The following is a 26,641-nucleotide window of genomic DNA, read 5'->3' on the forward strand; positions in this document are numbered from 1 at the left end:
TTTAAAAGCAATTTGTTCGACGCAAAAGTGACACAAAGTATACAATTTTAAAAAGGGTGGACTCCCGGCTTCCGCCTCAGGAGTAAGTGGGTTCTGATACCGTAGCGCTGCGAGCAGCGTTTTATACTGGGTTGGGCGGTGGGCGTGGCCTAGGGTAGGCGTGGCCTCGGGTCCTCGCCGTCAATGGCGGCAGGCAAGTGATTGTGCCGATTTGTTTGTTGCAGCGAGATGCGCTGTTTGAAGGTGTTTCTCTCGCCCGTGTCTGGAGAAGCCCTTATAAGATGTGTAACTACCGGACGCGCAGCGGACGGGCGCAGCGGGCGCGCCGTCAGCGTGCCGAAGGCGCGCCAAAGGCAAGCCCGTCTGGGCCCGTCCGGACCAGACGGCCCTAGGCCCCGTTACTCTGTCGGGCAGCCCTCAGGATCGAGTAACATATACACCGGATGCATTACGCGCCCTACGACCTAAGAACTTCCTTGCCTGTCACCACACGCTTACCGCAGGTAAGGCGTTCTCGATCTGTCCTCGATGCAATCCGATCCCCAGTCTGAAATCGACTACATTCGCACTGAAGTTGGGACTTCTTAATTGCCGCTCCCTCCCCAAACATGCTACCGAAATGAATCTCCTGATCCAGAATCAGGAGCTCGACCTACTGTTCATAACGGAAACATGGCTTTCAGACAACACCGACTCAGACGTTGTCACGGCCCTCCCCACTGGGTATGTCTGTCAAGCATTAAACAGACCTAGAGGGAGAGGAGGCGGGTAGCTATAATTCACAGGGAGCAATACACCTGTCGGATGACCAACGCTGGCATTGAGGATTGCGAGAGCGGACAATTCTCCATCCAAATCTCCCCAGCCCTTACCCTGGCAGGGCTTCTGATCTACCGCCCCCCAGGGGCCCTAGGTAACTTTATCAACGCTGTATTCGAATCTGTGTCTCAACTAGCTTCCTCCACCTCCAATTTTCTCATACTAGGTGATCTCAACGTCCACTTCCTGGACCCCATGGACCGAGCAGCCTCGGACATTAGACGTGATCTAAACTCTTTAAAGATTCGTCTAGTGAATAATGAGCCTACCCACGAGAAGGGCCACCTATTGGACCCTATCCTTACCGATATAATAACAGTGACCACTAACTTACCCGTGACCCTTCCATGGACGGATCACTTTTTGGTCCCTTTTTCCTGGGAAATCCCCCTACCCACTCACTCAATCCCTAAAACCCAGGTTACCGACCGACAATGGCGCAAACTATCTCCTGAGAAATGGGCTGCCTCTCTTGCAGATTCCATCCCCGAGCTCTCCTCTGACTCCAATACAGCTGACAAACAATTCAGCGATTGGATTACTTCATCCCTTGATACGTTGCTCCCGAAAATTACCACCTTCAAACAACCCAAAAGAATACCCCCCGCTGTATGGTACACCCCAGAGCTTAAAGCTCTGCGTCAAGAGTGTAAAAAAACCGAACGCTCCTGGAGACGCGACAAAACAGAAACCAAAAAAAACATCTACTCTATTTCTCTTCTGACCTACAAAACCGCCATTTTTAAAACCAAAAGCGTGTTCTTTCAGGAGAGAATAGAAAAAGCGGGAGGCTCCAGTAAGGAAGCATATTCCATCCTCAAAGAGCTCTCAAAACCCCCAGAACAAGGACTAGGACCTCCCTCCGATCCGAAACTCGACCAGGAGAAATGCCAACAACTGGCTAATTTCTTCCATGACAAAATTCGATTAATCCTGGAATCAATCCCCCCCTCTAGCTCGGAGGAAGAAATCGCTCTCCCACACCCCTCCACCTGTCTGTCCACATGGGGCCAGGTCACGATAGACGAGGTGAGAAACACGTTCAACTCTATGAAGAGCGGCTCCCCTAGGGACCCTGCTCCTCTTCGGATCCTCAAGGACGTAGCCCCCATCATCACTCCCCCCCTCACCCATCTGATTAACACTTCACTGCAACAAGGAGTTGTACCCGCGAGCTGGAAGAAGGCTGTGGTAAAAGCCCTTCTGAAGAAACCTGCGCTCGATCCCGAGAACCTGGCAAACTACAGGCCCATTTCCTTACTCCCAGGAGTTAGTAAGATCGCAGAAAAGTTAGTCAATAGGAAACTCTCGCAGTTTCTAGAGGCCAATGACAAATTAAAAAGTTCCCAGACGGGCTTCCGACCAGGACAGGGCACGGACATCGCCCTCCTGGCTGCGGTCGAGGATGCCAGAGCACTATTGGATGGGGGAGGATCAGTGGCAGTGATCCTCCTCGACCTTAGTGCGGCGTTCGATACCGTAGACCACCAACTCCTTATTGAAAGACTGGCTAGAGTTGGAGTGGAAGGTACAGCCTTATCATGGCTTTCATCCTTCTTGGCCCAACGGTCTTACCAGATCTGGGAGAAGAACGCTCGCTCCTCCGAAATACCCCTCCAATGTGGCGTGCCTCAGGGCTCCTCCTTGAGCCCTACATTATTTAATATCTACATGTCCACATTGGAGGAGGTCATCACCCCATTCGGAGTGAGCGTCGTCAGCTATGCTGACGACACACAATTAGTGGTATCCCTGTCCCACCCTAAACAACAGAAAGCCGATCTCTTCAACTGCCTTACGCAGGTCCATTGTTGGATGAACAGATCGGCCCTAAAACTGAATGGGACAAAAACCGAGGTCCTTATACTTGGTCCGAAAGGAACCTCACTCCCCACGGACAGCTGGCCAATTTGTCTGGGCCCTCCCCCTGACCCTAAGCCAGAAGTGAAAAGTCTGGGTGTGTGGATCGATTCTGATCTCACTTTCGCTTCGCAGGCAAAGAAGGTGGTAGGGACTTGCTTTGGTCTCTTAAAATCTCTGAGGAAAGTCCTGCCCCTTCTCCCCCCCAAATCCCAAAAACTATTAATCCAAGGTCTCATAATATCGAGACTGGATTATAGTAATGTGATTTATCTGGGTGCTCCCGAAGCGACCCTTACGAAACTGCAGAGAATCCAGAACACCGCCGCCCGGATCATCACAAACACCCCGGCCAGATCGTCCGCTAAACCAGCCCTCAAACTCCTTCATTGGCTCCCCATCAGAGAGAGAGTCAAATTCAAGGCCCTGTGTCTTGTTCACAAAACACTGCATAACCAAGGCCCCCCAGTCCTCAGCAAATTCATTACCCCCTACATATCTTCTAGATCCCTTCGGTCCAATGCAGAAAACCTTGTCAATACCCCCAGATTCAGGAAAACCCGATCAGGAGGAAGACGCTTCTCGGTACAAGCCGCTCACCTTTGGAATTCACTCCCTCATGACCTGCGACTTGAGCCACAATACCTGCGCTTCAGGAAGCTGCTAAAAACACATCTCTTCCCATAAACCTGTGTTTTTTTTTTTTTTTATCTTTTATCCTTTCATCCTTCCCCGCTCCTGCTTCTCCCGCTCCTCAGATCTGGTTAATTAGGGTTCTTTAGCGCTGGGATACCTCCGGGTGACTATCGCGCTCTATAAAAATAAATAATAATAATAATAATAATAATAATAATCTTAACATTCATTTGGACGACCCTAGCAACAGTGTAGCTAGAACCTTGATCACCGACCTCCAGTCGATGAACGTTATTTTACATAATCATGGTCCCACGCACAAAGGTGGACATTTCTTAGACCCCATTTTCTCCAATCTGCCAGATCTACAATGTCTTCCGGCCTTGCCCGTCCTTTGGTCAGATCACTATCTTGTCAATTTAGAATTTCGGCTCTGACCACCGCAGCCCTGCCCAGAAGCAACTATGCGGAAAGGAGCAGGGCATGGAGGAAATTGGACATCGGTTCTTTGAATAAATTTCTTGCCTACCATCTCCCTTTGGAACTGTCCACACTAGTTGATGTGGAAACTTCCGCTATGCTGATCGATTCTTGGCTAAAAAATGCCATTGATATCGTCCTCCCTACTTGTCTAAAGCCGGATATATCTCATAAGATGCCCGCCCCATGGTACACCGAGGCATTAAAAGCTGAGAAGTCTCGGTGCAAGAAGCTTGAGCACCTTCGGCGCAAAGACTATTCTCAGCATGCAGCCCGGATTTATAGAATCGCTTTGAAATCATACCACAAAGCGTGCGCCTCTACTAGGGCCAACTTTGTGACAAAATCCATAACAGATGCCATCGATAATTCCAAAGTCTTGTTCAGCTTAGTGAAAAATCTTGCAGGCTCCTCCACATTAGCTAAAACCCCTCCTCTGACAGACAGGAAATGCAATGAAATTGCCCAGTTTTTCCTAAGCAAGGTGGAGAAGATCCACCAGGACATCTCCACCTGCAACTTTAATAACAAGACCACTGTCCAATCCACTCTAGTAGAGAAAGTACCCTGGCCCGAGACCTCCCTTCTCCACCCGCTCTTAGCTTGGCCTGAACTACAGCCTGAGAGTCTTCAGGAATTGCTCTGTAATGTAAAATCTGACTCCCCTTTGGATCCCCTCCCTATTTCTGTACTTAGGGCGCTTGACCCCCCGCATCTATCTAAAATCTGTACATCCTGAATTTATCATTAAAGACTGCCACGGTTCCTGCCATATGGAAACATGCAATGGTCACGCCACTTTTAAAAAGCCAACCGCCGATCCCGAGCTTCTTGTCAACTACCGCCCCATCTCATTGCTACCTGCTTTTTCCAAGGTCCTGGAGCATCACATTCATCTTCATCTTACTCAGTATGTGAGCTACAACAACTTACTTCATCCTTCCCAGTCAGACTACCCTCCTGTGCCTTACAGAGAACCTACGGTCCCTGCTTGACAAAGGTGAAACGGCTGCGCTGATACTACTTGATCTCAGCGTGGCGTTTGACCCCATCTCTCACAAAATCCTTCTTGACGCTTTAGCCACCATGGGCGTGGAAGGATTAGCTTTGGACTGGCTGGCCTCCTTTCTTTCCAAACGCACCTTTCAAATTTTCTCCCGGTCTGCCACTTCCAATACCTACTCACAGCACCATGGTGTCCCTCAGGGTTCTATCCTCAGTCCCCTCCTTTTTAATCTTTGTTACCACCTAGCTCATATAGCTGATAATGTCGGTCTCACGTTATTCACTTACGCCGACGATTCCCAGGTTATCTTTTCGCTTACGAACTGCGGTGAGGCCTCCTCCTCCCGCCTTCAGTTTGGTCTTGGAGAAATAGCAAAATGGATGAATTTCAACCTTTTAAAACTGAACGACGAGAAGACGGAGGTCTTTGTCCTAGGACAGAAGCCTGACCTGTGGACCTCGAGACACTGGCCAGCAAACCTAGGTCCCCTTCCTGTACCAGTGGACCAAGTACGAAATGTAGGCGTTGTCATTCCCCTTGCCTGGGTTTTCAGACCGCCCTCGGCCGAGTGTTGACGCCGAGGGCTGGGATATGACTTTGGCCGCCATCTTGGGGGTAGGACTCTCCGCCCTCGCGCTCTAGTAGCGCTATAAAAGGGAACCTTGCCATTTGTTAGGTGATTACCATCTGCTACCAACCTTTTCCCTCCTGAGGCGGAAGCCGGGAGGTCTCCTTTCTTTCCTTTCATTTTGCACATTTTACTTGCGTGTATTGACTTGCGTGTTTAGTCATTTTTAAATTGTGTGCAGTTCAGGGTCGCGCTTGATTAAGAAGCGTTCACTGCCCTCTTAGAGACTTCCCAGCGCTTTTAGGCGCTTCGCCTGCTCCCTTCCCCTTGCCTGGGTTTTCAGACCGCCCTCGGCCGAGTGTTGACGCCGAGGGCTGGGATATGACTTTGGCCGCCATCTTGGGGGTAGGACTCTCCGCCCTCGCGCTCTAGTAGCGCTATAAAAGGGAACCTTGCCATTTGTTAGGTGATTACCATCTGCTACCAACCTTTTCCCTCCTGAGGCGGAAGCCGGGAGGTCTCCTTTCTTTCCTTTCATTTTGCACATTTTACTTGCGTGTATTGACTTGCGTGTTTAGTCATTTTTAAATTGTGTGCAGTTCAGGGTCGCGCTTGATTAAGAAGCGTTCACTGCCCTCTTAGAGACTTCCCAGCGCTTTTAGGCGCTTCGCCTGCTCCCTTCCCCTTGCCTGGGTTTTCAGACCGCCCTCGGCCGAGTGTTGACGCCGAGGGCTGGGATCTGACTTTGGCCGCCATCGTGGGGGTAGGACTCTCCGCCCTCGCGCTCTAGTAGCGCTATAAAAAGTTCACCTCTTCCTCCGCGTAGCGGACGCGTATTGCGGACGCGCCGGATCTGCGCCGGAGTCATGCCAGAGTCCTGCCCGTCTGCGCCCGTCAGCGTCCCGGAGGCGTACGGCGTGGCAGGATCTCATAGCCGTTACTCTTCCGTCCCCTGCACTAGCATGCTATCTTACTCATCCCAGGAGCTCCTCTCCTTGCGCCCGGATACGGCGTCCTGTCTTTCAGTCTTCCCTGCTCTATACAGGGGTAAGCATCAATGCCCAGGCTGTAATTGGCATCTTACTAGCGCACCTCCCATTACACCCCACACGAAGGAACGTAGCATTAAACATCATTGTTTACTCCTCAACACCAGGTCAATGCATAGGCATGCACAGGAGATTTTTGATCTCCTTTCTACGAACAAACCCACCTGTCTTATGCTTACCGAGACATGGCTCAATGAGTCCTCTCACCCTGACATTGTTGCTGCCATCCCTCCTGAGTATAACATCTTCAGACAAGACAGAGATAAGGGTAGAGGGGGAGGAGTGGCCCTCGTGGTGAAAAAAACTTTCACGTGTTCAGTCATCCACACGGAGACCATCACGGGAGCCGAATCCCTTGCCTTCACCCTATCCCTGTCACCTCAACAAGCTGTCAAAGGGCTCTTAGTATATAGACCTCCGGGACCTGCGGGGTCCTTTTTTGAGGAACTCCAGCAAGTCATGTCTGCATTAGTTTTGAGATCTGAGCGGTGTTTACTGGCGGGAGACTTTAACTTCCATATGGATGACTGTCAAGATCAGGATGCTATTAAGTTGCTTGATGTTACGTCTGCCTTGGGCTTGCTTCCCTACCTCTCTGGCCCGACCCACGACAAAGCTCACACCTTAGACCAGGTCTTCTCTACTTTACCTATTGAGGTCACGGCACTCCTGCCGGTATTATGGTCCGATCATCGGCTTGCCCACTTCCAATTATCTGGCATCGAGAAACCAGCAATTACTGCTATGAGACAGCAGGGAAGTAACTTCAGGGCGTATCATCGGGTGACCCCAGATCTGTTAGCCAAGGCCCTGGTGAACCATCCTGTGTCCTACACTGGTGATCTGGACAATGACCTTGAAACCCTGCAAACCTGGCTCTTAGCTAGATTAAATGAACTTGCCCCCCCACAGCCCTCCCGTTCCGGCATCAAACGGGTTTCGGTCCCTTGGTTTACAGCGGAGCTGGCCCATTCCCGTAGGCAATGTAAAATCGCCGAACGGACGTGGAGAGCCCAATATGATGTCGAGAATAGAGGAAGCAGACAACTCCTGCAAGGAGATTTTTTCGATCGTAAGGGAATTCACTACCCTGCGATCGAATTCAGTACAGGAAGTACCGGCTGAGAACTGGGCGGATACCATTGCTAACTTTTTTACCACCAAAATTAGGCAGATTCAAGATTCCTTTCCCTCGAGACCGTTAGTTGATCTCGTGACCCTGCCGGAAGAGCCAGTCCATCTACTCACCGCTGGCCCTGTCCTGGTGAATTTTCCGCCCCTCACGATATCTTCATCCCTAGCAATTATGAAGAATCTTAAATCCGGCTCACCACACGACCCCTGCCCAGCGAAATTTTTAGCTAAAATGGCCGACGTTGTCAACCCCATAGCCAACCCTATTCTGAATCTATCTCTGAGTCAGGGAGCCTTACCACATTCCTGGAAACAGGCCTTGGTTATTCCTCTCCTTAAAAAGCCTAGCCTTGCCCCGGAAGCCCCGGCCAATTATCGACCTATCTCGCTCCTTCCAGCTCTCACTAAAATCCTGGAGAAACATGTCCATAGCGTGCTCTCCAATTTCCTGGAGTCGAATGAGCTTCTCCACGCGTCTCAATCAGGTTTTCGACCTAACCTAAGCACTGAGACTGCGCTCCTGGAGGTTACAGAGGTTGTTAAGGAGTCGCTGGATGTCGGAGGCAGGGTGATGTTAGTAATGTTAGACCTGTCGGCGGCGTTTGACACCGTCCCCCATGAGGATCTCCTCACAAGACTACATGACATCGGTCTAAGGGGGACGGTGCTCAACTGGTTTCGTTCTTTTCTAGCCAACCGCCGACAAACGGTCTGGGCCCCCCCTGGATCTGCCGAAATGTCGCCATTGGGAGTCGGAGTGCCTCAGGGCTCAGTACTGAGCCCTACTCTATTTAACATCTTTATGACCCCTCTGGTGGCACCGGTGGAGTCCTATGGGGCCCAGATCGTCTCATATGCCGACGACACCCAGCTTCTTTTCACCTGCCGTAAGAGCGAAGAATTCGATGGGGAAAGTATCCGTGAGTGCCTTGGGGCTGTTTTTAATTGGTTCCAACTGAACAGCCTCAAGTGTAACTCGGATAAATCCGAGATACTTTTCTTTGGATGCCCATCGGAACCGGACTGGCATGATTGGTGGCCTGCCGACATGTTCCCCCCTGCTCACTCTTCTGAGTGGGCTAAGAACCTGGGTATTAAAATTGACAACAGGTTGTCGCTCAAATCCCAGGTGTCGACCCTCACAGGAACATGTTTCGGCATCCTCAGGATGCTCCGAAAGTTCTTTCCGGTGCTTTCTGAGGAACATCGGAGAATAACTGTCCAGGCCCTCATTGGATCCAGACTGGATTACGCCAATATCCTGTATCTGGGTCTTCCAGAATACCTCTTACAGCGTATGCAGGTGACCCAGAATGCAGCTGCATGAGCCATTTTTGGCCTGCATCGTCGAGCCAGTGCCTCAAACTTGCTGCAAACTCTACACTGGCTCCCCATACGGAAGAGGATAATATTTAAAGCCATGACTTTAGCTCATAAGGCTTTACACGCCACGGGTGCCAAATACCTACAAAAGAGGCTGGCCTTCTATCTGCCGACACGATCGTTAAGATCGGAGTCTCTGGCACTCGCGGTAGTCCCCCGTATAAAGAAATCCCGTGTTGGAGGACGGTCTTTCAGAATGCTGGCTCCCCAATTGTGGAATTCTTTGCAGCTGTCCCTGCGGTCCACTTTTAACTTACTCACTTTCAGGAAGGGTTTGAAGACCTGGCTTTTCACAGGCTAGAGTTTTTTTAGTTTTCTCCTCTGGCTCTGTCTCTTTCTGTATTTTTGGTATGTTTTCCAGTTTCCTTTTCTGGGTCTGGACGCAAAGCGCCGGAACACTCCTTTGGAGTAGCCGCGCGCTATAGTAGTCCCATTATAACATTAACATTGACAGGGGCCTGACAATGCAATGTCAAGTTAGTAAAGTATCTGCCATATGTTTTACCATCATACGTTGGCTTCGCAAGATCCTGTGGATGTTGCCTGATGACACAAGAAGGACGGTGGTGAGTGCCTTGGTCACCTCTCGGTTGGACTATGGCAACATACTCTACCTGGGGGCGGCCAAGGCTGTCACCCGTTGCCTGTAACTAGTCCAAAACGCTGCAGTGCGTCTACTCGGCGGTTGCCGCAAAACCGACCACATATCCAACCGCCTCCATGATCTTCACTGGTTGAAGGTTGAAAACCGAGTGAGGTTTAAGGCTCTCACCTACATGCATAAGATCAGGCATAAGGTGGCACCTAGTTATCTACAGACCCTAGTAAAATCTTATTCACCCTCAGCTCTTCCTCCCAATGCCTTTTCTCAGTTCCCAGGATCAAGCTCTCCAGAATAGGAGGTCGCTCCTTTTCTTACTTAGGGCCCAAGTTATGGAACTCCCTTCCTCTGGCCATCCGGTCTGATGACAGCCTTATTTGTTTTCGCAAAGCCGTTAAGACCTGGCTTTTCGATCTATCGCTACTTGGCCAACCATCTCTTGATAGCTGCAGTATCTTAGCGCCGGGAGACCCTTTTGGGTAGCTGTCGCGCTCTACAAGCTTAAATAAATAAATAAGCCCCAAGTCTATCTTTTTTTTTTTTAGAAGTCGATAGTCGAGAGGGCTGAGACTGGAGGCCCCTGTGAGGCTGGATACCCCTTCTGCAAAGAACTGATGAACAGGATTTCCTGCTGCGGATAAGAATGTAGTGGTAGCTGCTGTGAAGTTAGGCTAACCAGCGATGCACCTTTGGCAGATAGACTAGCAGGTGGTCCCAGTCTCTTATCGGTTCTCAGAACAGTTTTAGCAAAATATTTTCAAGTACCAAGTTTTGGATTTTGGCTATCTGGGAACCTTTAACACCTCTTCCATGGGTCCAGACATGGGGAGGCACCACCTGGAGGGTCAGGACTCACTCAGGCTGGGTCAAGGTGCAGGTTCAAGATGGAGGAAGCCTTTTCTGTCTCTAAGGCTTTTCTCCGGAGGCCATTCAACTGGGGCTTTAAGTCATTATGGTAGTCTTGGTTTCAAGGAGTGGAATGGGTCACAAGCAGCAGGTCAGGCCTCAGGGAGCAGAGCATCCTTCCAGATGCAGCAAAGCAGTCTACTGAAGTCCAAAGCAGGCCACAGCAGCAGGCAGTCCTTATACTCCTTCCACAGGTCCAACAAATGACCTAAAGCAGGAGCCTGAGGGTCATATTTTTATATCTGGTGCCAGTTTGAAGTAGGGGAAGTTTCTAGAGATCTTCCTTTGAAGAGCTTGGAAAGTCCTGTCTCCCCAGCCCTATATCCAGCCTCCTGACTGCAGACACATTGAAGTGGTATGAAGTCCTTTGTGAGATGGCATGGCACAGCCTATTGAGTTGCAAGTGGGCTGTGCCGAGCTCTGCCCACCAGCCCCATCCTTTAAGCGATAGCCCATCCAGGCACACCTAATCCCTCTATTGTGTGGCTGTCTGGAAGGAATAAACAAAGTCTAACTGCCAAGTGCACCCAGTCATGTGACTGAAAAACGGGCTGCAGGCAACAATTAAGGCAGGAAAATAACAGCTTTCTAAATGTGGCATTTTCAAAATTGTGACCTAAAATCTGACTTCTCCATTAAAGAGAATTTAAAATTACAATCTCGCAGGCATCAAACATGAAAGTCCTACTTTCTCCCTCCCAGTCAAAAGGTAGCACTTAATAAATGTAATCAGGCAACCCAATATTTTCCTATGGGAGAGGTAGGACTCAGTAGTGAAAAACACATTTGAGTTTTTCACAACTATGACAAGTAAAGCATAAAAGGACCTGTTCAACCTTTTAATTACAATGCACCCTTCCCTATGGACTACCTAGAGCCTACCTTAGGGGTGATGTAAATGTAATAAAAGGGGTGTTTAAGGCTTGGCACAGGGGTTATCTTGCCAAGTTGAATTGCCATGTTAAAAACTGCATTCAGGCTGCATTGGCGAGTCTGAGATGTTTTATGGGGCTACTTAAGTGGGTGGCACAAATAGTGCTGCTGACCTACTGTTAGCATTTAATTTACCAGCCCAGGGTATATAGTATAACACTTTACTAGGGACTTATAAGTAAAATAAATATGCCAATCTTGCTATTTTTTAGGTAGTGAACACCAATACTTTATCACTGGTTAGTAGTGGTAACATGCACTGTCCTAATGTCAACAAAAACAAATTAAGCAAAATGGGGGGGGCGTGCGGGCAGGGGTTGAAGGCAACATTTTTGGGGGAAGACCAACCTAAGGCCCGTTAGGTCTTACACTGGTTTTCAAGAAGCATTACAGGCACCACCAAGTGTTCAGAATATGCTTCGGAAGCAGTGCTACCTAGATCAGACCTACAGAAATAATTTCTTGAGCATTGCTACTTTTACCAGGTTTACAGAATATGTTTTTCCAACAGTACCTACTGTACTATGCGTTAAGAAATAGCTTCTCAAGAAGTGCTGCCTGCACCAGGGATACAGAATATGTGCAGAATGTGTTTATCCATCAGAACAAGATGGTTTATAAGCAGGACACAAGTAGTACTACCTAAACACCACATGGTGAGAATGTGTACCTTGAGCAGTGTTTCCTGCAGCAAATGTATAATGTTTTTCAAGCAGAACTAACTGCATTGTGTGTACAGAATGTTTCCCAAGTAGTGCTACAAGCACCAGGTTTACAGAATGTTTCAAAAACAGTGCTGAGTGCACTTGTTTTATAGAATGTGCTTCTCAAGCAGCACTATCTGTACCAGGTATTCAGAATTTGTGCATTATTATACTTATCCCAAGAGTACATAATGTTTCACAAGCAGCTGTATCAGCCCCAGACGTACATAAACAATGTATCGAGCTGTGTCAGGTATACAGAATGTTTTGCAAGCCGTGCTGCCTGCACGAGGTATATAATACGCTGGTGCATCATGACCTATAATGCAGTACCAGGTGTACAAAATGCTTTATATGCAGTCCTACCTACACCCGTGTAACAGACCGTATTCTATTGTAAGTAGTACTTCCATTACCAGGGTATGCCTTCACCAGTTGTACCAGAACAGTTTATCACCAGCCGTAATGCCTGTGCCAGGCATTCAGCATACGTTTCGTAAGCAGTGCTACCTGCCCCATGTGTGCGGTAAGAGTGCAAGAACAGTATCACTCCATGTGCTAGGTGTACAGAATGTGTTTCCTGAGCACCGTTAGGTGCTCCAGTTGTAAGCTAACAATGCAAGAAGTGAAACCGTGTAACAAAGTACCCCTTGTGGTAGGGCACAAGTGCAGCCAGTTCCAAGAGCAGTACTGTCTGCACAAAGATTGCAGTATTAATGTACCTCTACAGTACTACATCTTGTACAGTACAAGCCTGCGCGGAAATGGGAGTGTATTATATGATGTGTTTGTGCGACCTCACTGAGTAATACACTTACCAACCCTTTTAGGACCAGTAGGTTTCATTTGTGAAACTCTTAGCTTAGCCCCTGAGTAGCTGTGGCTCCGAGCAGTCAGGCTTACATAAAGTAACAAGTGTTAAGCATTTAAACAGCACTAAAACAATTGAAGCGGAAATGCATGAGGCACAAAACAAATCTGATACCATTTTATAACTAGCATTGGCAAAGCCAATAGGTCTCGCACTGCCGAGACCTATTTGCTTTGTCGATGTAAATGTCTTTTAGCCATGCTGAATAGAAGAAGCACAGGTGCTATGCAGCATGGCTGAAAGTTATGTTAAAAAGCGCTATTGATCTAATGTATTTATAAGGCCTAGTTTAGCCTAACAAGTGGACGATTAGGTCATATACATTTAGAGAGTCCTACTGAGAAAATGTAGTGAGGCATTTAATAGATGAAATATAAAGAACGCATGGATGTAACTAAAAAAAATAACACACTTTACCTATATATATATATATATATATATACATATATATAAAATGATAAATGACTTGCTCAATGCAGTGGTTACTCTAAAGTGAAAGGTTAACGGACCTGGTCATCTTTCAAGACATAACGCTATAGAGCTCATGTATGGTGGCAATAGGGGTAGGATTTCATTTAATACAAACGAAACTCAGATATAAAAACTACATCACACAAACATCTAGGAATAATGCTTTGAACACCTGCTTGTGAAGTTTCGAACACTCGGGACATTTATGCATCTAGCCTGAGGATGTCTTCATTTAAATGGATTTTTGGAGGGTGTGTTTAAGTGTCTCCATAGATGTATGAAACAGCTAGCCCTCTTGTCAAAGCTAGTACCCCTAAGGATATGTGATGATGAAACACTGCTTAAATCTGTGAATCTACTGTGCAATGTGGGATTTGTTGTGGTGAACAAAAGATATATTTAGACTGTTTGGAAAGATGTGTGGTTGACATTGAGAGTGTACAGAGGGTATAAGTGATGCTTCATTGACCATCCGGTTTTACTTGAGCAAAGACATTGAGCCATGATGGTCAAATGTGAGATAGTGGAATTCTGACTAGAACATTACTGGTTGTGGACCCAAGGTGTGATAGATGTATCCTTACCTCCCAATGGAACCGTTCGAGATACTAATGACCTAGAATACAATTGTAATAAAATGATATCTTGACATGATGCAATAAAATTATACTTACCAAAAAATCAATAAAAATGTGTTCTACACAAACAAAAAAGATGTATATATCTGCTGGAGATAATTTTCTTTGTGTTTGGACGACACCTTGGGTGCTGTATGTACAGAGTGTGGTACTTAGTGCAGAGTAAAAGCATTCTTTGGCCTGGCTCTTGGTCATGTTGGTCTGGCCAGCTAGTGTGAGTGGTTCTTGGAGTGCTCTGTACTGGCTTAGACTATTCTTCCCTACCCCATTTTGTTTTAAATATGGACTTTTTGATACATTGTTATCTTTGATTTCTGTTAAGAATGTGTTCATATTTTCTCACCACCATTAATTTCATTAATCTTATAGGTGTCCTATATCATTTTGTATTTTGTAATCCACATTTTTATTTATAGATTCTGTAAGTCCTGGGATACTGAATCTAAATGTGGATCAGTTTTATTACAATTGTGCATCTGTATTAAACATTTTGGATCATTGCTTTCACATTTTTTCAGACAGCAGTTGGAGAAATTCTTGCTCTTATTTCCAGAGTAGAATTATAATTTGTGTACTACATTCATATTCCAGAGAAGAATGTATTTCTCTGTAATCTCACAGGTAATAATACATTCTCTTTTGGATAGTCCGTGTTGGCCATTGTTTCTGGAGCCCGCTTGTGCAGTAGAAGCCGCATGACTGACTTACTCCTTTGAGGAAAGTATTTTGCCATTTAAAAGACTTAAAGTGTAGAACCAAAAGCTAGCATCAGGAGAATGTCCCTTGTTTTGCTATATGGGGTATTTTTTACTATCTATTATAGTTTTTGGTTATTGTGCAAAAATTATTTTAGAAGAGGAAAGATGGCACATTCAATTTGTTTGCCCAGTAAAACCAAGTGGTAGTGTCTGGAAGGAGGGTGAAGACTCCAAGATCATCAAGGTTTGGCAAGTGATATTCAGTAAAATTATTCCAGTAAACGTGAAACAGCAAGATAAGATACTGGTATCATACAATGACTCTCTTACTAGTTAAGAGATTTAAAACAGATTTATGTCAGTAATCCATATCAATTTTCTTGCACAATAAGTGTGTCTCATCTATTAGTATGGAAAGTTTACCACCGTTGTTTGTCGACTGTGACTTCCGTTTCAACTCCATCTAATTTACTCTGACTAGACTCTATCTCTGACCGAAACTTAATTTGTAATCCTCTTTCATTCCTCTAACCTCTGCTAACTCCTTTCACATGATTTCCCTACTGCCTCACTCCCCAACTGCCATGACAAAGAAAGGAATATTTTCCATGACAATAGTTGAATTCTATGATTATGATGATCATGTATCCCTGCACTGTATAACGTGAAACAATTTAGCAACCTGATCGTAGTTCCTGACGATTACCTAGTGAAAGTATGGACGTCATGATGACAGCAGTGTTGTGGGCCTGCAAACCAAGCAGAAATTGGAGTGTTTTGGCCCACTCTGGTCTTCTCCCATGTGTGAATGGATTCAATAAAGCATTGTGTAGGGTAATCCCTTGAAACTACTGTTAACATTGTTTTTTAAAATAAGAGGGAGATTGTGAGAGTAGGGCAAGGAATGACTTGCTCCCCATTCATCTGTAGCCATTATGTTTGGTTAATTTTACAATTATTTTCTGGTATCCTCATGAAATTACATTTTGTTATACGTCAACCCATTCAGATATTAAGGGAAACATCGTTGTTTCTACTGGTTGCTTGTCAAAACAGAAATTAAGGCTCTGATTTAAAGTTTGGTGGTAACAAAGAGCTTGTAAAGCAAGTGATAAATTTGAAAGTAAATTCACTGATGCTACTGCCCCCACCTTTTTTGTTGAGGAAATTTAACTGGTGGATGATCTATCAGATTTTAGAGCTGATTTGGTAAATTTGAGGATTTTCATTGACTATCTAAATGCCAATCAGGCTAAACATCTGTTCACCCCCTAAATTAATTATTGAATTTTTCTTCTTCATTTCAGTTACAGGTGCAAGTTTTGTAATATTTAATGGAGCCTTAAAAACATCATCAGGATTTCTTGCAAAATCAAGTATAGTTGAAGGTAAGCATCAAGTGTTTTCTTTTTCTTTCGGGGGTGGGAGAAACAAGAAACGTGTTTGGGAGGTGGAATTGCATAAGCTGTTTAACATTATCAAACTGCCCATTTATATTACTTCTGACGCTCTTGTGAAAAACTAAAAAGTGAACAGACAACAAGTGAGCAACATTAAGAAACCGACACATGAACATTTATGGCTTCAATTGTCAGACAAAAAAACAGAGATGCGATTTGTTTGGGCTTCTCATGAACTGTCGTACTACTAATTTAACTTAAAATCTAACTTTTGACATTTGGGAGCCTTTTATTCTAAAATTATACTCTGTGTGTCAGTCCAATCATGTTCAGCATCCTGTTTGCGTTAATAACCAAATCCTGATATTCAGTAATGCTACGCTGCTACTGATAAAATCCAGTCACTTGTCCAAGACTCCTGGTCCGAGCGGCATCCCAATTGCCATAGCCAAGGACAATCCCACTCTATTGAGTAGCATTATAAGCTCCTTTTTTTACAAACATTGTGCTATCTCCGGCTCCTGTTAAGGTTCAATATTGCAACTACTTTATAAACGTGGTTCACTTTCTGATCAAAAAAATTATTTGTTGCCTAAATGCTTTGTTAGACTTTTCCCTGGAAATTTTTGGCAACATTCTTTCTGGACAAACTATCAATTGGGCATATGAACGAGGTATGCTGAGGTTATCTCAAACTGGCTTTCTACCTAGTTCACAATATTACAACATACTTTAGCTATCAATTGTGCGCATTACCCAAGTGGGAGTAAACTTATTGTCTGCTTTGTCTATTACACTTTAATATTGACTGGGTAGAAAGAAGTCGCTGTGGTTCAAACTGCAGCCATGAGGGATTGATACAACTCTGCTGCACTTCCTGATACATTATTAAATCATCCCTGAAGATTTTGACAGCCAAAGGTCTCAGATACTGCTGTAAACTAGTCTGGCTTTTATTTTCTCTCTATATAGCAGAGCTCCCAGAGTTCTCAAATCATGATGCTGGGCTGGTTCCAAAGCTAGGGGCCACAAGACTGGCTCAGATCCTTTTAGCTGTAGACCCAGGAGACTGCCAGGCATCCCTGGGCTTGCAGGACACTTATTTCAGTTTACCCTTCCTGCAGTCCCACCGGCATTATCTTCAGTTCAAAGTGGACCTTACCTTTTGCACCTTTAGTGTTTAAAAAAATGATGGCAGTGGTCACTGCCCATCCTCAGAGTTCAGAGGAAACCTATTCCATAACTTGGCAACAGTCTGTTAAACACTAGCGTGTCACAGTTAGTCGTAGACCACCTGCAGATGGCGACCACACTGCTGACATTGTAGGGTTTCACCATAAATAAGGTGAAGTTCCACCTGAACTCTACGTAAAGACTTCCAGTTATTAGGTGAATTTTGGACAGGACATGGTGGTAATCTGGGCCTTACCTCAGCCAACCTGGCTCATTCAGGATCTTATTCCATTCCTGGCTCTCATTGAGCATGGTTCTGTTGGCTTCGTAGTCTCTTGGCCAAATAGCATATGTGGTCTCTGCAGTGGAACTTCAGCTCCCAAGGACCCCAGCATGAAGGATGCCTCTCTGACTTCATGCAGATCTCACAGTAGATTTCTATGGTGGCATACAAATGCCATCCTGATCTGTAGCAGGTCACTCTCCCTCCCCCAGACAGAGTTCATGCCAGACTCATCACAGCTGAACTGTGGGGGGCTACTTGGGAGATGTGGAGCTCAGAGGCCTTTGGCATCCCTCATAGAATGGCTCCATATCTGTCTTCTGGAGCTTCAGGCGGTTTGTCTGACCCTGGAAGTTTTCTGCCATCAAAGAGAGGCTGCTGCAGCTCCTCAAGCACAAAATAACCTCCATGTGGTACTGAAATAAGAAAGGCTGGGTGGGTTCCTGGATCCTTTGAGAGGAGGCGCTGTGCCTCTTGAAGTGACTGGACCAGCAGAGCATTTATCTGGTCGCAAGCCACCTGGTGGCGTCTCTAAATGCCAGAATGAATGCACAGAGTAGGTATGTCTAGAAAACCATTAGTGACATCTTCTTCCTGTGGTGATTCAGGGTGCCTTCAAGCAGTGGGGTACTCCCTGGCTCCATCTATTCGCCACCATTGAGAATGCTAATTGTCAACAATTATGTCCTCTGGAGTTTCCTGCAAGGCACTACTTAGAATGGGCCGAGGGACTCCTGTATTCATTTCCACCTGTGGCCCAAGTCTTTATCGCCCTGGAGTGGGCCAGGAGAGTGTGGTACACAGAGCATCTGACCATTTGCCCTCCAATCAGTCTGTTGCTTCGAGAGGACCACCTATCTCGGCAACATGACGGAGGTCTTACATCCATACATAAAGATTGAAATGTGGTAGCCTAACACATTTACGTGCCAACTGAGATGGTGGATGTCCTAGTTGCTCCCAAAACAGACTTCCACAAGTTGATCTACACTGGGTAGTGAAACAAAACTGTTGCCTGGTCTGCTGCCAGAAAACATATTTGTGCCCGTGGTTTGGCTCATTAGGGCTTTGCTTTTGGATAATGGAGCAGTCATTCTATCATTGAATCTTAAACTTGGGTAATCTAAGTCTGCCACTCTTTCCAGGTTCACATCGTAGATTTTAAACCCCGATTTACTTTTCTTGCTAGTCCTATGAATGAATGAATGAATTAATTAATATTGATTTGTAGAGCGCAAACTTAGCCAAAGGGCATCAAAACGCTGCCTGCCAGGCATCAGGATGCGGTGAGAGAGAGAACATGCTCAAACTGACATATCCAAGAAAAGCCAGGTCTTTAAGGTTTTACGAAAAAGCGGGAGGGACACCTGACTAGAAAGGGCTTCTGGGAGGGAATTCCACTGTTTGGGTGCAGCCATAGAAAAGGCTCTGCCATCCCATTTAGCCTTCTTAAACCTAGGAACTATCAGTAGGTTTTTGTTCGAGGACTGAAGCGGCCTGCTAGGAACATAGTGATGGACCATCAACTTAATGCCCTTTGAGCCAGAGCCATAATAGGCTTCATGAGTCCGGCATAGGATCTTAAAAAAGGATCCTATGGTCCATCGGCAACCAGTGCAATAGCTTAATTGAGGCCGTGACTGAGTGATGTTTAGGAAGATTCAATACCAGCCTGGCTGCAGCATTCTGCACCATCTGCAGACGACGAACAAGGCCTTTACCAATGCCCAGATACAGCGCATTGCAATAGTCCAATCTGAACATTACTAATGCAATGGCGGCCTGCTTACACACTTCGAAGGAGAGGTAGTGAGAGATTTTTCTAAGAATCCTAATGATCCCGAAGCAGGTGGAGACAGTCCTCGTGACCTGAAGGTCAAGAGAGAGAGCGATGTCCACAATCACCCCAAAGTTCTTCCCAGGAGATACTGGATAGGGACAAACACCAAGTGTGTCCCGCCACCAGTCACTGGACCAGATATCCAGCTTGCTCCCAAAAATCAGGACCTCTGTCTTCTCTCCATTCAGTTTCAGAAAGTTCTCCATCATCCAAGTGGAAACTGCCTCCAAACATCGCCCAAAATTGAGGGCAGAGTCCATTACACTATGTGTTAGAGAAACCATTATCGTCCGCATAGGACAACACCTCAAGCCCAAAAGATCTCACCACATTTGCGAGCGGGGCCACATAGATATTAAAAAGTGTTGGGCTGAGGAAGGAGCCCTGAGGAACACTGCACAGCAAAGGTTTAGGGGCTGAGTAAAACTGTCCCAACTTCACCATCTGAGCCCGCTCACCAAGAAAGGAGGCAAGGAGTCTCAGAGCAGCACCCCGACACCCATCTCTCCAAGGAGAGGCACCAGCCTGTGAGGAGATAGAGTATCAAAGGCTGCAGTGAAGTCCAATAGCACAAGAAGAGTAGTATGGCCTGCATCCACCTGTGTCCGGATGTTGTTAAAGACAGCCGTCAAGGTGGTCTCCGTGCTGTGGTGACTCCTAAAGCCATGTTGGGAGTCATCCGGAAGGTGGTGGTCTATTAGGTAAGTGCTAAGATGAAGATTGAGATAAGTCTCCAGAATCTTGGCAATGACGGGAAGCAAGGAGATTGGCCTTTTGTTTTTCTATTCCCCAGAATCCAAGGAGGGTTTCTTCAAAAGAGGCTGCACTACTGCCGTCGTCCATGACGAGGGATACACTCCCTCAGAGATGGCAGCGTTTATGACTTCAGTAAGGAGGGGAGTAATGATCACACACAACAAACAGTTGAGAAGGGTCTAAGGGCGGGTTTACCGACCGACCAGGTATATGCCCCAAACACAATATACAACAACAAATAATACCTGGGGGTCAAAAATGATATGAGTAAGTCAGACAGATTGGATCACAAAACCAGAACTACGCAAAAAGCACCAGTGAGAAATTCATGCATGTTAGTAACTGCAGGCCTAGTCAAGGCTCAAGAGCAATGGAGAAAATAGTTCCCATCAGAAGCCACACTGTACCGCCCTCTTTGTCATCATTTGGGTTCTCCTTACCCAGGAGACAAAACGGCCGGTCTGTTGTCACCGTGACCGATAAATGTGATATGTTGGAAGTACAGAAATTAATGCAAGTGGCTACTGAAGAAAGCAGTGTATGGTGATTTGGGTGAAAAGTGAGGGGTAATAATAAAATTAGGTGAACTGGGTAGAAAAAGGAATTTATTAATATCTCCCAATCCCTAAGATTAAAAGGCAGGTGTGAGTGCGGGTTTGAAATAATAACCACACTTAATAATGGTCAACATGTTTCTGCATTACATAGAACAGAGTTTCAAATGCATTCTTCAGGACCTTGTTGGAAATACACTACTGCTTTGGTGAATGATAATGAAAAAATATCACCTGAGAATCCCAGGCGTACTCAACCGTATACTGTTAATGCATAGTAGCATTGGATCCAAACCGAAAGACAAACAAACAGATAAACAGAGAAACAAAAGAGCATGAATGAATCCTACTCAAGTAGTTCCTACTTAAAACCATACTGTGATTGAAACACATTCACTCATACTAGGACACAGGCTCTAGTATACACACTCACCCATGTATGAAGGTTGAGAGGCTTCACCCCACCTGGCTGCAGCGCAGGTAAAAGGAGCACCGCTCTAAAAATAATTATGAATCACTTTTAGCGCAGTTTCAGCAAGGGAAAAAGAGAATAGAGTTTACATGGAGGCAAAAGGTGATTTTAATACCCCCATTGCGAATTGGGGCTTGCCACCTTTGAGAGGTCATGTTAAATGTGGAAATTGTATTGTATGTGATTTGACACTTGAGGGGCGCACTTTTAGTCACAATAACATCCAATCCTCATGAAAGATTTCACGAACTGCAACAGCTGCAATGTGATTTATGCGATTTTATGCCCCTGCCCTCTAATGTATGTGGGGCAAACGACACAAAAAATCAAGACCAGAATAAGCCAACATCAAAGCCGCATACGGTGTGGAACCCTGAACGCCCCATTGGTTGAACATTTTGCCAGCATGAACCACACAGCGGACGACCTGAAATGGACCATCCTGAAAACCGTCAGATTGCCACAGAGAGGTGGCAATTTGCAGCAACTGCTAAACAGGGAGGAACTAAAATCCATAATACAATTTAACACCATTCATACAGGTCTGAATCGGAGTGAGGACTGGACCACATTGCTGTGATTGGATTATTGATCCATGCAAACATTATCCCGAAACAGAAGAAGTGGGAAGTTTGGTAAAAACCTTTGGTTACAAAAAGGTAATGAGTAAAGATGAAATGACTGTAACATGATGAAGAGATGTTTGTGATATAATCTGACATCTGGGGCCGAAAGACTTTACTAATTGTTTTTAAAGCCAGTCACTTTTTCACACCAGTCACTTTTTTACTGTCACATTGTCACTATCACTGTAATTTAAGTCAATGCACCTCCACATCCCCTTGATCAGCCCACCCCATTCTCCACTCCAAGATGGCTGCCACCAAAGCCGCTTAGCCATTCCAAGATGGCACTCGCGGTAGCAAACACGTGACCATGGAGGAAGTATAGACTCCGCTCCAGCGAACTGGCCGCTACATCGAGACCGGCATTGTCGGAGTACCTCCGGTAGAGGCGAGTCGCATTTTGACTAAGTAAGTAATTCTGGACCCAACAGCTATCTCGTGTCTTGGGCCCCGTATCGAGCCGCGCATTTAGCCGCCTCCCCTTTCTATTGCAGCGCCTGAATACCACATTGCTGGACCCCCGGGATAGGCGAGTCACATTTTTGACTGAGTAAGTAATTCTGAATTCTAAATTCATTGCCAGTCATGGCCCCTATTCGGAGCCGCGCACTGAGCCGACTTCCCTTTTGTATTACAGCGCTTGAACACCACACTGTTGTTTCCCCGAGTGTATGGCCACTGTTGCCTATACCTTGAATCCCGTTCCTCGCTCTCATGCAGAGTAAAGAAAGGTAGGTCCCGCGACACACCCCCCCTCCATGAATGCTCGGAGCACCAATGCCATAACTCCGAATACTCCTAAGTAATTCCAATCCTTGTCACATTTTTTGCTTCCAGTGTGTTTACCGAAAAAAACAGAAACAGGCGTGAGGTATTATTTTCAACTGTCGAATGCAACATTTTGACTGGACCCCATTAAGGACCTCCAAGACACACTACCCCTTGGTATGGTTTAGTATGTATACTTTTCACTGCCCAATTAAAGAGGTAGATTGCCAACTAACTCGTCTGTAATTGTGTCCCTAGCCTGGCGCTACTACTTCCGCCTTGAACCAGAAGTACAGGAAACCTCCATTGTGAGGCTTCTTACCTCAAACTACAGAGGTATGAACCATTTCCCGAAATCTAACTTAAGGACTCATAAGGTCAATCCTAGCCACCTCTCCTCCCGCTACCATTTATTAATCAGAGTAATGTGTAAACTTACACTATCACTGCACTCCCATTAGATCAAAAGACGAACTGGAACTATCACATTCACTGCACAGTCCGTTAAACGCAGCAATTTCACGCATGCCACTGCGATGCCGAATACTGTCAAAATAAGCAATGTTAAGCTCTTTTACTTGGCACAAACACCTTGCACTGGTTCACACACTGCGATTTCGACTGTGTTACAATGAGGGCAGATAACTCTTGAACTACTCCGTAGTGGTAACCTGTTCTTAAAAATTCTTCTATCTTTTTTGTTTCTCCTAAACAGGCTGTATCTCATTCAGGCATGCTTTTTTCATTGTTTAAGTCCTGATGATGATCCCATGCATCTAGTTGAGCAATAGGAATCGAAACGTCGACACCCATGAGTGGGTTGACACTCACAATATTGTTAAATGAACTTGTGTACATTCCACTCCAGGCGACACTGTTATTGATTCTTTATTATTTACAGTGCCCTGTCCTTGCTCCCTTTCTTTGCCTGAAAAACACCCCTTTTTCACCCTACTTCTATTTTTCTTTTCCTTTGTCAGTATGGCACAGGCTTGTGTCATGTTATTTCTGTACTGTATATTTGACATTGTTTCTTAAAGAATAAATTCCTTTCCCGGCTAGGTCAGGAAAACTTAAATCGTATAGCTTTCCATTGTGTTCCTATACTGTATTGCATTTATGTTAACTATGTTTGTGTAGGCAATCTGTCAGGTTCAGGTGGAGTTACAGCATCTTTAAATAGGCATAAGGCCTGGAGTTTCGGGGGCAGAAAAAAGGCGCATGTTCTATTTTACAGAGATATGTAACTAATGGATTTCAAATTTTTGTGAAGCGGGTGTCGCGGGACTGCAGTCGCGCTGTGAAGAGTTCCATAGTCACTTCGTGCCATAGGCGCACAAACCAGGCAGAGCTATGTGCCAGTCACTACGAGGAAGCTCTTTGAAGTTGTCGGGCTTAAGGCCTAAAAGGACCGGGGCTGTGGATTCAGGCAGAGGGAAGTCCAGTACCTCCTTAACCCCTTTGCAGTGGGGGTAATTCCCCCGCTGTGCTGGGGGGGCGGGGGCGCGCACAGCGCCACGGTGCTTGTGACGAGCTGAGCTCGTCACGCAGCAAGGGGAAGGTCATGAGCCCCCTAGATACGGCCACCTTGTCCCATATATCCAGCACTGTCTTGGTGGACACAGCAATATAAGCGCTGCTGGAGCGCGCAGCCTGATGGAGCCAGGGAAGATTCCAGATGGTTCGACCGGTTACCGCCCTATCCATATGGAACCAGATCTTCTCGCTCTCAGTCGTTGTCCTCTCCGAAATGATACAAAGATGGGAGGCCCAATAGTATCCCAGTGGATTGGCGCACGCTAATCCTCCTTTATCCCGCTGGAGCATGAGAACTTTGTGGGAAAAGCGTGGACTACGCCCGCCCCATAGGACACTGGTGAGATCCCGCTGAAGGCTCTGGATCTGGTGTTGCGGGATGTGTGTGGGTATGCATTGTAATGTAATGTAAAAATGTAATGTAATTTGACTTATATAGCGCACAAATCACCCGAAGGTCTCAGGGCGCTTGCTTAGGGAACCCGTCCTGGTATTCCCCTGTGAGATACCCCCGGCAGGGTATCCACAAGGTGAAAGCCAGGCATCCCGCCGCGAGGGGCCGTAGTGGAGATTAAGCAAGCTATTGCCCAGAGTCGCAGAGTGTTACCCCGTGAGTTGAGTAGGCACCGGCGCGAGAATTAACGAGTCCGTGGAATTTTGAGCCCGAGACCCTGCCGCGTCGGGAATCGAACCCTGGTCCACGGCCGCTCTCAGCCTCCGGGTCTGCCGCCTCTAACCACTGAGCCACACTTCTCCACTCATATACTGTATTTTTGGGAGTATCAACATTTTTATAGTGTTTAAACGGCCCAGCCAGGAGAGAGTCAGGGATTTCCAACCCCTCGGGTCTTCCAAGACCGCTTTCGTACATTCCCGCCAATTCGTTTGGGTCCATGTGGCAAGAGAAGGGGTCAGCTGAAGCCCTAGATATCGAATGGAGTTAGTGGACCACTGGTATGGGACGAGTGCTTGCAGGGTCGGTATCTCCTCCTCGGGGATCATAAGGTTCAGGGCCCAAGACTTCCCATGGTTAATGTTAAGACCAGAGGCCTGCTCAAAGGACTGCAGCAAGGAGTGTAATTCCGGGAGGAAGATATCCGGGCGAGATAGTGTGAAGATAAGATCATCGGCAAAGCCTGCCACTTTGTTCTGCCGACCCGCGAGGAAGAGGCAATGTATGTCCACAGCTTGCCTAATCATCACAGCTAGGGGCTCTAACACGAGGGCAAAAAGCAGTGGGGACAGGGGGCAGCCCTGCCGTGTGCCCCTGTGTATGGAGATAGGGTCTGTAAGCTGACCGTTGACTCGCACCGAGCCTATGGGGAGAGGTAAGGGGCCATGATCCTAGCTATCATGTTCTGGCCCAATCACCCTGATCAAACGCCTTCTCCGCGCCTAGCGATAGAAGGCATGCTGGTATGTTCCAGTGTTGTGCCTTCCCCACAAGATGGTCAATTCTGCGTACATTGTCTGCTCCCTGTCGATTCCGGATGAAGCTGACCTGATCTGGGTCTACAAGGCCAGGCATGGGGGGATTGAGGCGCTTGGCCAGTATTTTGGTATGGATTTTAAGGTCTGTGTTCAGGAGGGCTATGGGACGGAAGGATGAGCACAACGTGGGGTCCTTCCCCGGCTTTGGAATAAGGGCTATTTCTGCCATTCCCATGGAGAGCGTTGGTCCCTCCGTGTCAGAGAAAGAATTAAACAGCCGCAGGAGTTAGGGTTGGAGTTGTGTTAGGAACAGGCGAATGAAGGCCATCCAGGCCCGGTGATTTCCCAATAGGGAGGACCTTTAGTGCCGTCGCCAACTCATCTGTTGTGAGGGGTTCCTCCAACTGCTTGGCCTGATGGGAGCTAAGTGGGGTCCAGGGGCCTTGGTCTAGGGTAGCTTTTATCTGATCCGGGGGCGGCTCGTCCACTGCGTACAGGGCTGAATAATATGCCCGGAATACCTCACGTTTGGCCCTCTCTGCGGTGGTCCTCTCACCGTCAGGGAGCTGGATGTTAGCTTTGTGTGCCCTCGCAGTGCGCGCTCGCAGGCGTTTCGCCAGCAACCTACCCACTTTGCCCCCCTCCTCAAAGTGTTGCTGCTTTAATGCTAGTAGGGCCCTCTCAGCCTTGTTGCTGCGGAGGGAACGAAGTTGCCCCCTACGGTTTGCAAAGCGTTGATTATGTGAGAGTGTGGGGCATTCCTGGTCCTGTCTCTCTAAATCTTTAATGTCCTTGGAAAAGCTATTCTCCAGGAGACGGGCCTCACGCGCCCACGTAATTGCCAGGGATGTGATATGGCCGCAGATCGTAGCCTTAAAGGCATCCCATACTACAGGGAAGGGTGTTTCGGAAATCACATTGGTTGCAAAATAAGAGTCAATGGCAGTCCGTATGCTCTCCAAGTCCACTGGGTCCCGTAGGATGTGCGGCGGCAGACGCCATTGTGGGGCACAGGATAGATAGGCAACCGGGTCCTGCAGGAGAA

At 46.8% G+C, this 26,641-nt stretch overlaps 1 protein-coding gene across 5 annotated transcripts in view; it reads left to right on the forward strand.

Annotated features, from left to right (window-relative positions):
• The window catches only part of ZFYVE16 (zinc finger FYVE-type containing 16), a 743,498-nt gene that overhangs the window by 506,522 nt on the left and 210,335 nt on the right, over window positions 1-26,641 (forward strand). For all 5 annotated transcript variants that reach the window (XM_086960830.1, XM_086960829.1, XM_086960828.1 and 2 more), the window contains one exon: window positions 16,065-16,145. In XM_086960830.1, the coding sequence (XP_086816956.1) occupies window positions 16,065-16,145 (81 nt within the window). The remainder of the gene's footprint in view (window positions 1-16,064; window positions 16,146-26,641) is intronic.

This window comes from Lissotriton vulgaris, chromosome 3_1 (assembly GCF_964263255.1).
Source record: "Lissotriton vulgaris chromosome 3_1, aLisVul1.2, whole genome shotgun sequence".
NCBI lineage: Eukaryota > Metazoa > Chordata > Amphibia > Caudata > Salamandridae > Lissotriton > Lissotriton vulgaris.